Consider the following 12,493-nt stretch of genomic DNA (forward strand, 5'->3'; position numbering starts at 1 on the left):
AAAAAAAAAAAAAGAAGAAAAAAAAGAAATGCTCGTGAGTTCTAATGTCAACTTTTATATTGTATTAAATAGATTTCTAGCTGAGATAACTGGTATATTAGTCTAAGAAGGACATTGGAAAATAAAGTAAAATGATGGATACAGAGTGAACTATAACTGGGAAGGTATGATAATCTGTATTTAGGAGGATCTTAAATATCAGACATAAGAATTTGTAATTCATATTGAGTACTGAGCCATAAAAGACGTGAGCAATTTAGAAGAAAATGTATTTAGGTGAATTACTCTAAAAAGGTGGAATGAAAAAAATTTTCAATATTTAACATGGAGTTGACTTTCTAAAAGGTGCTGTTTCTTTTTCTTTTCTCTGCTTAGGAAATTGAACTTAGCTCATTAAGGGAAGCTTTGTCTTTCGTGTCATTAATTGATGGGTATTATAGATTAACTGCAGATGCACATCATTACCTCTGTAAAGAAGTAGCACCTCCAACAGTGCTTGAAAATATACAAAGCAACTGTCATGGCCCAATTTCGTGAGTAATATAGACTTAAAAGTAAATTTTTAGAAAAGTAAATGATACATTTACAAAGAAGATTTAACAGAGTGATACATGTATGTTTAGAAAAAAATACATTAAGTTGACAAGTTTTTTTAAACAAAAGGCTATTTGCAATCAGATTACATAATAATTAGAATTATTTAGTATATAATTTACCATCTGTATCCCAATCTATAATATTTATAACTTGTACAAATTTAACATTTGTTAATCACGCCTATGTGTGATTTGCTCCTGAATGTTAGTAAAAAAGACCTCCAATTTATGTTTTATTAATTTTAAAATACTGTAAGGAAGCCACAGTGCAAAATTTGAAAATGCTTTATTTTTGGATAGTCCATCTCCTTCTACTGAAAGGTTCAAACACAAGATGTATATGATGTCTACATTTCTAGACTAGTGCTATGTAGAACTTTCTACAGTGATGAAAATATTCTGTATCTGTGCTGTGTAACACAGTAGCCACTAGCTACATGTGGCTGTTTAGCATTTGAGATGTGGCTAGTGCAACTGAGGAACTGAATTTTAATTTCTTTACATTTAAATAGCTACATGTGGCTAGTAACTATCATATTGGCTCACATGGTTGTAGATCCTTACTTTAATACTGGGTAAAGCCAGCTATCATGCATAACATGCATAACATCTATTTAGCTTAAGTCCTAATGATCTCTTAGGTGGGATGTGGTTTATGTTGACAACAGATTTGAATAACTTGAGCAAAGGGAAAATCTGGGATCATGAGCATACTATGTTCTTTGCATTTAACCTACCCCTAAGTATTTGAGAAAATACATCTTGGGTAATATAAAGACTTGATTTAGTCTATGCTTAATATTTATTTAGTAATGAATATGGTTGCTATGAAAAAGTTGTACTACTTGAACTTTGTAATTTACATGTTTAATATTTTTAAAACGCCTTGCCTTTATTCATGTATCCATAAATTCATTCAAACATTCTTTTATTTATATTTACTGAGTAACTACTATGTGCAAGCATTGGTTTGTATATTAGAAATATGGTGATAAGGGAAACAGAATGATTCTTGCTTTTGTATAGATTAGATTTTGCTTTTCTTTCAAGGTGTGCAGCTTCAGAAAACATAGAAAATTTTAAAAATCAGTAGTCTTTGTCAGTTGCCGTAGTTCTTCTCTTAGACTTTGTTATCATACTAAATAATAAAATCATGCATTCAGATTTCTATGTCAGTAACTGCTATTGTAGAAGAGATATAAATATTTCTGACATATTATCTTTATGGTTAAATGAAGTTTTCAGAGAATATGGTTTTAAAAATATTAACTTTGTAATCAGCAGGCAGAAAAATCAAATGAACAAATTGTTCTTTGTGATTTTGTCTTATAATACCTTTTATTGGTTTTTAAAGCTATATAATTGTCCCTTGAAGTGGTTTGAACTTACTGCAAAATAGCTTGGTACTTTGATTTTTTCCTTTGAAGGATTATTGCTAAAGATATAAAGTAGAGGAGACAGTTCTGACAGTTTTAGATTTGACTTTTGATTTTTTTAGATGACACTTGGTCATAATGTTATGGTGCTTGCTATATTATCATTCAAATTGCTTCTTCTTTACCTTTAGGATGGATTTTGCCATTAGTAAACTGAAGAAAGCAGGTAATCAGACTGGACTGTATGTACTTCGATGCAGTCCTAAGGACTTTAATAAATATTTTCTGACTTTTGCCGTCGAGGTTAGTATGTCACACTTATTAATAGTAACACTTTAGTTCATTTAATTTCCTCTGCATATTATTTACCATATTTCCTTTTTAATACTCAGAATTATAGCTATATATAGGATATAACTAGTATAATGCTTAATTTCCTCAGAGATTCTGTACAAATAAATAAGATATAATTCCCAGGGTTTATATAAAAATATAAAATAATTTATGTCTATCTTTTTATTTTGCATTTATTTTATTTTCTGATGTTTTAGTGTTACCAGTGTGTCAAAAGGTATTTCATCAAGTGTCTTGATGTTTCTTTTTTTCGCAAAACTGGAAATCTTTGCCATATGATGTAAAACAAAATAAATTGGAAGCAAATTTTCTGTTTATTAACAGTGGTTACAGAATTAGAGGAAACAGAATTAGAGAAAAATAGGGCAATAACAAAGAAACAGACATATTAAAGCACTTTTAACTAGTGATTTTCTAATATTAATAATAGTGGTCTACAATGCATGTTTTAAAGGTAAAACCCCACTGTTAATACAGATCATCTTGGATCTCATCTGTGATTATTTACTATCACTTATGAGGCAATTTCATAGTATAAATCCTAAGAACCTTTATAGAAGCTTCCAAATTTATCTTGATTTTTAAAAATAGAGAAAATAAGAATTTTGTTATTCAATTATTTTAATTTTTATAAAATGCAACTTATATTTGGCATATGTAGAGGGCAGATTACAGAAAGTAGGTTACACCATCACTTCACCTTTGTGTAAAACTGGTAATCTATCCTAATTTCAAAGTATCCTCTTACTACAACAGATAATAGTACATTATATTCAAGTATCAATTCAAAAACTATATATATATATTTTTTATGTTCACTGTATGTGCCAATCCTAATATGAGACCTATATATTAGAGAGTTTATGCTACAGCCCTACCTTCAAGAAACTTATGTACTGGACAAACAAAAATTTTCAAGTATACAAAAAATTCTAAATCGAACATGTAATTATGTAGCATAGGCAAATATAGACAGTAACAGACAGGTTTACAATTATTAAGAAAGGTCGGCTGGGTGTAGTGGCTCACGCCTGTAATCCCAGCACTTTGGGAGGCCAAGGCAGGTGGATCATGAGGTCAAGAGATCGAGACCATCCTGACCAACGTGGTGAAATGGTGAAACCCTGTCTCTACTAAAATTACAAAAATTAGCTGGGCATGGTGGTGCACACCTGTAGTCCCAGCTACTCGGGAGGCTGAGGCAGGAGAATTGTTTGAACCTGGAAGGCAGAGGTTGCAGTGAGCCAAGATTATGCCACTGCATTCTAGCCTGGCAACAGAGCGAGACACTGTCTCAGAAAAAAAAAAAAAAAAAAACAAGAAAGGTCATTTGGCATAGGAAGAACTTGATTGACCTTGAGGTATTGGTAGATTTTATATAAATGTTTCTGAGTAGAATGAATATGTTTATAAAATGTACCTTAAAAAAATAGATGAACAAGTTCATAATATAGTGCATAAGACAAATATTTAAAAACTGCAAAATATTAAAAATGTCATATTAAAGATAATTATACAAATACAATGGTGGTGCAGTGGAATGGCTGAATGTTCACCTTTGCTTCTGCAATGAGGTGAGCAAGAGAGGGGACCTCTTAGAAAAAGTGGTACTTGAACTGAGTTTTGATGAATGAAGAAAGAAAGGTTCACTGCTCAGAAGAAGTGGGTATACATTCTTAGGTAGAGAGATAGCATGAAGAGTTATCAAGGCATGAAGCAGCATGGCATTTGCTTGAAATGATTTAAGTCATTTAATATGGCTGGAACATAGGTTGTATGTTGGCAGTGGCAGGAGCTGAGATTGGAGATGGAGGCAGAAACCAGCTCATGGAAGGCTCTATATGCTACATTCGTTTTAAGCTTTATCTTACAAGTGATGGAAAGCTATTAAGGATGGTATTACTACTGCTATTAATTATCATTGCCTTCTTACATACTTTTTCATAAAATCAACTTTTAAACCACTTTTATAGGCTGAGAAACTGTAAATTGCCCTTTTGAGGAACTAAGTACTTCTATTACTATACTGGCACTACATCAGATTCTTGGTTCAAATGTTTATTCTGTTGCTTGTTCTTGTGATATCATTTTGTCAGAATAATCACTATGATGTCCATTGTGAGTATCCCTCCCTTTCTTTATAATTAAACTTATACAGCGAGAAAATGTCATTGAATATAAACACTGTTTGATTACAAAAAATGAGAATGAAGAGTACAACCTCAGTGGGACAAAGAAGAACTTCAGCAGTCTTAAAGATCTTTTGAATTGTTACCAGAAGGAAACCGTTCGCTCAGACAATATAATTTTCCAGTTTACTAAGTGCTGTCCCCCAAAGCCAAAAGGTAAGACAATTTTCTAGTTATTTTTAAATTACTGGTCATGGATTGTGTATGTGGTGTGAAGTATCTTTAGTACATTGATTTCAAAGGATATATGAAAGAAGCAGCTCTAAAAGTTAATTTTATTTTTTTTTATTTATTTTTTTTTTTGAGACGGAGTCTCGCTCTGTCGCCCGGGCTGGAGTGCAGTGGCCGGATCTCAGCTCACTGCAAGCTCCGCCTCCCGGGTTTACGCCATTCTCCTGCCTCAGCCTCCCGAGTAGCTGGGACTACAGGTGCCAGCCACCTCGCCCGGCTAGCTTTTTTTGTATTTTTTAGTAGAGACAGGGTTTCACCGTGTTAGCCAGGATGGTCTCGAACTCCTGACCTCGTGATCCGCCCGTCTCGGCCTCCCAAAGTGCTGGGATTACAGGCTTGAGCCACCGCGCCCGGCCCAGTTAATTTTATCTTACTCTGTCGTACAAACATCATCAAATAAGATTGTTTACTTTGGTTTTGGTGGTCTAGAAGTGACTTTAAGTTCAATTATTCTAAAATGAGATTTTAAACATAATAATTTTGTGGTATGGTGTCATTTATTGAACTGGTAAGATCTCACTACTAAATTCTCATGTTATTTTTATTTTTTATTTTTTTTTATTTTTTTTTATTATACTTTAAGTTCTAGGGTACATGTGCATGACGTTTATATCATGTATAACTCCCCAAAGCAATCCCTCCCTCCTCCCCGCTCCCCATGATAGGCCCCAGTGTGTGATGTTCCCCTTCCCGAGTCCAAGTGATCTCATTGTTCAGTTCCCACCTATGAGTGAGAACATGCGATGTTTGGTTTTCTCTTCTTGTGATAGTTTGCTAAGAATGATGGTTTCCAGCTGCATCCATGTCCCTACAAAGGACGCAAACTCATCCTTTTTTATGGCTGCATAGTATTCCATGGTGTATATGTGCCACATTTTCTTAATCCAGTCTGTCACAGATGGACATTTGGGGTGATTCCAAGTCTTTGCTATTGTGAATAGTGCCGCAATAAACATACGTGTGCATGTGTCTTTGTAGTAGAGTAATTTATAATCCTTTGGGTATATACCCAGTAGTGGGATGGCTGGGTCATATGGTACATCTAGTTCTAGATCCTTGAGGAATCGCCATACTGTTTTCCATAATGGTTGAACTAGTTTACAATCCCACCAACAGTGTAAAAGTGTTCCTATTTCTCCACATCCTCTCCAACACCGGTTGTTTCCTGACTTCTTAATGATTGCCATTCTGACTGGTGTGAGATGGTATCTCATTGTGGTTTTGATTTGCATTTCTCTGATGGCGAGTGATGATGAGCATTTTTTCATGTGTCTGTTGGCTGTATGGATGTCTTCTTTGGAGAAATGTCTGTTCATATCCTTTGCCCACTTTTTGATGGGGTTGTTTGTTTTTTTCTTGTATATTTGTTTGAGTTCCTTGTAGATTCTGGATATTAGCCCTTTGTCAGATGAGTAGGTTGCAAAAATTTTCTCCCATTCTGTAGGTTGTCTGTTCACTCTGATGGTAGTTTCTTTAGCTGTGCAAAAGCTCTTTAGTTTAATTAGATCCCATGTGTCAATTTTTGCTTTTGCCCGGACTGGAGTGCAGTGGCCGGATCTCAGCTCACTGCAAGCTCCGCCTCCCGGGTTTATGCCATTCTCCTGCCTCAGCCTCCCGAGTAGCTGGGACTACAGGCGCCCGCCATCTCGCCCGGCTAGTTTTTGTATTTTTAGTAGAGACGGGGTTTCACCGTGTTAGCCAGGATGGTCTCGATCTCCTGACCTCGCGATCCGCCCGTCTCGGCCTCCCAAAGTGCTGGGATTACAGGCTTGAGCCACCGCGCCCGGCCGACAATGGGGTTTTCTAAATATACAATCATGTCATCTGCAAACAGGGACAATTTGACTTCTTCTTTTCCTAACTGGATACCCTTGATTTCTTTCTCTTGCCTGATTGCCCTAGCCAGAACTTCCAACACTCTGTTGAATAGGAGTGGTGAGAGAGGGCATCCCTGTCTTGTGCCAGTTTTCAAAGGGAATTTTTCCAGTTTTTGCCCATTCAGTATGATATTAGCTGTGGGTTTGTCATAAATAGCTCTTATTATTTTGAGGTACGTTCCATCAATACCGAATTTATTGAGCGTTTTTAGCATGAAGGGCTGTTGAATTTTGTCAAAAGCCTTTTCTGCATCTATTGAGATAATCATGTGGTTCTTGTCTTTGGTTCTGTTTATATGCTGGATTACGTTTATTGATTTGCGAATGTTGAACCAGCCTTGCATCCCAGGGATGAAGCCCACTTGATCATGGTGGATAAGCTTTTTGATGTGCTGCTGAATCCGGTTTGCCAGTATTTTATTGAGGATTTTTGCATCGATGTTCATCAGGATATTGGTCTAAAATTCTCTCTTTTTGTTGTGTCTCTGCCAGGCTTTGGTATCAGGATGATGTTGGCCTCATAAAATGAGTTAGGGAGGATTCCCTCTTTTCTATTGATTGGAATAGTTTCAGAAGGAATGGTACCAGCTCCTCCTTGTATCTCTGGTAGAATTCAGCTGTGAATCCATCTGGTCCTGGACTTTTTTTGGTGGGTAGGCTATTAATTGTTGCCTCAATTTCAGAGCCTGCTATTGGTCTATTCAGGGATTCAACTTCTTCTGGTTTAGTCTTGGGAGAGTGTAAGTGTCCAGGAATTATCCATTTCTTCTAGATTTTCTAGTTGATTTGCGTAGAGGCATATATAGTATTCTCTGATGGTTTTTTGTATTTCTGTGGGGTCAGTGGTGATATCCCCTTTATCATTTTTTATTGCGTCTATTTGATTCCTCTCTCTTTTCTTCTTTATTAGTCTAGCTAGCGGTCTGTCAATTTTGTTTATCTTTTCAAAAAACCAACTCCTGGATTCATTGATTTTTTGGAGGGTTTTTTGTGTCTCTATCTCCTTCAGTTCTGCTCTGATCTTAGTTATTTCTTGCCTTCTGCTAGCTTTTGAATGTGTTTGCTCTTGCCTCTCTAGTTTTTTTAATTGTGATGTTAGAGTGTCAATTTTAGATCTTTCCTGCTTTCTCTTGTGGCATTTAGTGCTATAAATTCCCTCTACACACTGCTTTAAATGTGTCCCAGAGATTCTGGTATGTTGTATCTTTGTTCTCATTGATTTCAAAGAACATCTTTATTTCTGCTTTCATTTCGTTATGTACCCAGTAGTCATTCAGGAGCAGGTTGTTCAGTTTCCATGTAGTTGAGCGGTTTTGATTGAGTTTCTTAGTCCTGAGTTCTAGTTTGATTGCACTGTGGTCTGAGAGACAGTTTGTTATAATTTCTGTTCTTTTACATTTGCTGAGGAGTGCTGTACTTCCAATTATGTGGTCAATTTTGGAATAAGTGCGATGTGGTGCTGAGAAGAATGTATATTCTGTTGATTTGGGGTGGAGAGTTCTGTAGATGTCTATTAGGTCCGCTTGGTGCAGAGATGAGTTCAATTCCTGGATATCCTTGTTAACTTTCTGTCTCGTTGATCTGTCTAATGTTGACAGTGGAGTGTTGAAGTCTCCCATTATTATGGTATGGGAGTCTAAGTCTCTTTGTAGGTCTCTAAGGACTTGCTTTATGAATCTGGGTGCTCCTGTATTGGGTGCATATATATTTAGGAGAGTTAGCTCTTCCTGTTGAATTGATCCCTTTACCATTATGTAATGGCCTTCTTTGTCTCTTTTGATCTTTGATGGTTTAAAGTCTGTTTTATCAGAGACTAGTATTGCAACCCCTGCTTTTTTTTGTTCTCCATTTGCTTGGTAGATCTTCCTCCATCCCTTTATTTTGAGCCTATGTATGTCTCTGCATGTGAGATGGGTCTCCTGAATACAGCAGACTGATGGGTCTTGACTCTTTATCCAGTTTGCCAGTCTGTGTCTTTTAATTGGAGCATTTAGTCCATTTACATTTTAGGTTAATATTGTTATGTGTGAACTTGATCCTGTCATTATGATATTAACTGGTTTTTTGCTCGTTAGTTGATGCAGTTTCTTCCTAGCCTCGATGGTCTTTACATTTTGGCATGTTTTTGCAATGGCTGGTACCGGTTGTTCCTTTCCATGTTTAGGGCTTCCTTCAGGGTCTCTTGTAAGGCAGGCCTGGTGGTGACAAAATCTCTAAGCATTTGCTTATCTGTAAAGGATTTTATTTCTCCTTCACTGATGAAGCTTAGTTTGGCTGGATATGAAATTCTGGGTTGAAAATTCTTTAAGAACGTTGAATATTGGCCCCCACTCTCTTCTGGCTTGTAGAGTTTCTGCCGAGAGATCTGCTGTTATTCTGATGGGCTTCCCTTTGTGGGTAACCTGACCTTTCTCTCTGGCTGCCCTTAAGATTTTTTCCTTCATTTCAACTTTGGTGAATCTGGCAATTATGTGTCTTGGAGTTGCTCTTCTGGAGGAGTATCTTTGTGGCGTTCTCTGTATTTCCTGAATTTGAATGTTGGCCTGCCCTACTAGGTTGGGGAAGTTCTCCTGGATGATATCCTGAAGAGTGTTTTCCAAGTTGGTTCCATTTTCCCCCTCACTTTCAGGCACCCCAATCAGACGTAGATTTGGTCTTTTTACATAATCCCATACTTCTTGCAGGCTTTGTTCATTTCTTTTTCTTCTTTTTTCTTTTGGTTTCTCTTCTCGCTTCATTTCATTCATTTGATCCTCAATCGCTGATACTCTTTCTTCCTGTTGATCGAGTCGGTTACTGAAGCTTGTGCATTTGTCACGTATTTCTCGTGTCATGGTTTTCATCTCTGTCATTTCGTTTATGATCTTCTCTGCATTAATTAGTCTAGCTGTCAATTCTTCCACTTTTTTTCAAGATTTTTAGTTTCTTTGCGCTGGGTACGTAATTCTTCCTTTAGCTCTGAGAGGTTTGATGGACTGAAGCCTTCTTCTCTCATCTCGTCAAAGTCATTCTCTGACCAGCTTGATCCGTTGCTGGCGATGGGCTGCACTCCTTTGCAGGGGGAGATGCGCTCTTATTTTTTGAATTTCCAGCTTTTCTGCCCTGCTTCTTCCCCATCTTTGTGGTTTTATCTGTCTCTGGTCTTTGATGATGGTGACGTACTGATGGGGTTTTGGTATAGGTGTCCTTCCTGTTTGATAGTTTTCCATCTGACAGTCAGAAGGACTGTCTGTTGGTCTGTTGGAGATTGCTTGAGGTCCACTCCAGACCCTGTTTGCCTGGGTATCAGCAGCAGAGGTTGCCGAAGATAGAATATTGCTGAACAGCGAGTGTACCTGTCTGATTCTTTCTTTGGAAGTTTCCTCTCAGGGGTGACTCCACCCTGTGAGGTGTGGGGTGTCAGACTGCCCCTAGTGGGGGATGTCTCCCAGCTAGGCTACTCAGGGGTCAGGGACCCACTTGAGCAGGCAGTCTGTCCGTTCTCGGATCTCAACCTCCGCGTTGGGAGATCCACGGCTCTCCCCAAAGCTGTCAGACAGAGTTGTTCGCGTCTGCACCCGTCCCCGCTCTTTCCCCTATTGGAGGGCAGCTGTGCGCTGTCCGCAGAGGTAGAGTCTACAGAGACAGGCAGGCTTCCTTGAGCTGCTGTGAGCTCCACCCAGTTCGAGCTTCCCAGCAGCTTTGTTTACCTACTTAAGCCTCAGCAATGGCGGGCGCCCCTCCCCCAGTCTTGCTGCTGCCTTGCGGATGGATTGCCGCAGACTGCTGTGTTAGCAGTGAGGGAGGCTCCGTGGGCGTGGGACCCTCCCGGCCAGGTGTGGGATATATTCTCCTGGTGTGCCTGTTTCCTTAAAGCGCAGTATTGGGGTGGGAGTTACCCGATTTTCCAGGTGTTGTGTGTCTCAGTTCCCCTGGCTAGGAAAACGGATTTCCTTCCCCCTTGCGCTTCCAGGTGAGGCGATGCCTCGCCCTGCTTCAGCTCTCCCTGGTCAGGCTGCAGCAGCTGACCAGCACCGATTGTCCGGCACTCCCTAGAGAGATGACCCCAGTACCTCAGTTGAAAATGCAGAAATCACCGGTCTTCTGTGTCGCTCGTGCTGGGAGTTGGAGACTGGAGCTGTTCCTATTCGGCCATCTTGCTCCGCCCCCTCGTTATTTTAAGTAAAAATTTTCATATACTTTGAGGATTTTAATTGCTGTATTTTAAAAATAAACATAGTAAAGTTGGAAATTCCTTGAAATAATGAGCCTTACTATTAAAAATTATTAAAATTTCTGAAAAATTGTATGAGTTAAGGAAGTTACTATAATTTTGAATTAATGAAATAACTGGCAGGAATACATCAAAATTCAAATTACATTAGTTAAGAAAGTGATTATAATTTTGAATATATGAAGTAACTAAGAAGAATACATCAAAGTTCAATGAGTTAACCCCTAAAATAATTTTCTATTATAAAAAAGAACAATGAGGAGTTATTAAGCATTTCTTATATATAGAACACATTTCATTTTACTCTTCCTTGGAGCAATTCATATTTTCAGTGTATTTTGACGTGATATATCTGTATTTTATTTTTTCAGATAAATCAAACCTTCTAGTCTTCAGAACGAATGGTGTTTCTGATGTACCAACCTCACCAACATTACAGAGGCCTACTCATATGAACCAAATGGTGTTTCACAAAATCAGAAATGAAGATTTGATATTTGTAAGTCATTAGATACTGATTACTGTCTTTTTAAAACAACATCTGTTTTCTTGATTTACATTCATGTGTCATTTGGAATTTTTTTGTTATAACACATTTAGTTGTGATTTAAATATTTTTCCTTTGAAAGATATACCAACCTTGTGTTAGATGTTAGCAAAATTAATTATCCTAATTATCCTAAGAATGAATCTTAATTTTCTTTTTGGAAATTTAAAAATGATTCTTCACAAAAATTAAAAATTAAAAATCTACAAAGACCTATATTGTTACTCTCAAGTTCTCAAGAAAATAAAGGAAATTCAAGGGGTTAAAAATAAAGAAGAAACTGAGACAAAAATCCAGCCATCTCTCAGTGTCCATGAGGGATTGGTTCTAGGACTACCCACGGATACCAAAATCTGAGGATACTTAAGTGGAACCTGTGGATATGAAAAGTTGGCCATCCATATACACGGGTTTTACATCCTATGAACACTGTATTTCTTTTTAAAAGTAACCATTAATTATTTTTTAAAATTATTTATTTATTTTTTAGAGGAGGACTTGCTCTGTCACCCAGGCTGGAGTCCAGAAATACTATATTTTCCATCTGAGTTTCCTTGCAGATGCAGAACCTGCCTTGCCAGTACAGAGGGTCCACTGGATTTATTGAAAAAATATTCACACATAAATGGACCTGTGCAGTCCAAACCCATGCTGTTCAAGAGTCAACTGTAGTACATAAGATCTGATAATTTGGCTGCCAGGTGGTGAGACTGGTGATCAGCCACATTTATCAAGGGGGTTAAGATTTAAAAGCAATTTAAAAGGGCCAGATCTCAGACCTGCGCAAGGCAAGGAGTTAAAAGTGAGACTATCCCTGAATAAAACCAGGACCCTTAAGTAAATACATCCTCAGTAAAACAATATATAGAATGTGAAAAATTCACCCACTGGCAAGCAGAGAAGAAAAGGAATTTTGTCATTTTTAATTGGGTTTCTAGTGAGGAAAAGCAGTCTCTCCTAAGAATTTGTCATCACAAGCGTTTGAATTTGGGCTTCATTATACTACCTACATAGACTGAGAAACTCTAAATTAAAAGTGGTCCTCTCCTAATATTGTGTGGTGCTTAGAAGAAACAAATCTTTTTGGAACCACATACTCTTAACCTAGGC

The 12,493-nt window shown here is 37.5% G+C and overlaps 1 protein-coding gene across 3 annotated transcripts in view; it reads left to right on the forward strand.

Moving 5' to 3' along the window:
• Nucleotides 1-12,493, forward strand: part of JAK2 (Janus kinase 2) — a 163,891-nt gene that overhangs the window by 88,345 nt on the left and 63,053 nt on the right. For all 3 annotated transcript variants that reach the window (XM_033237251.1, XM_033237253.1, XM_033237252.1), the window contains 4 exons: nt 376-533; nt 2,164-2,275; nt 4,485-4,671; nt 11,208-11,335. In XM_033237251.1, the coding sequence (XP_033093142.1) occupies nt 376-533; nt 2,164-2,275; nt 4,485-4,671; nt 11,208-11,335 (585 nt within the window). The remainder of the gene's footprint in view (nt 1-375; nt 534-2,163; nt 2,276-4,484; nt 4,672-11,207; nt 11,336-12,493) is intronic.

Source organism: Trachypithecus francoisi, unplaced genomic scaffold (assembly GCF_009764315.1).
Source record: "Trachypithecus francoisi isolate TF-2019V2 unplaced genomic scaffold, Tfra_2.0 Lachesis_group16, whole genome shotgun sequence".
In the NCBI taxonomy this organism is placed as follows: domain Eukaryota; kingdom Metazoa; phylum Chordata; class Mammalia; order Primates; family Cercopithecidae; genus Trachypithecus; species Trachypithecus francoisi.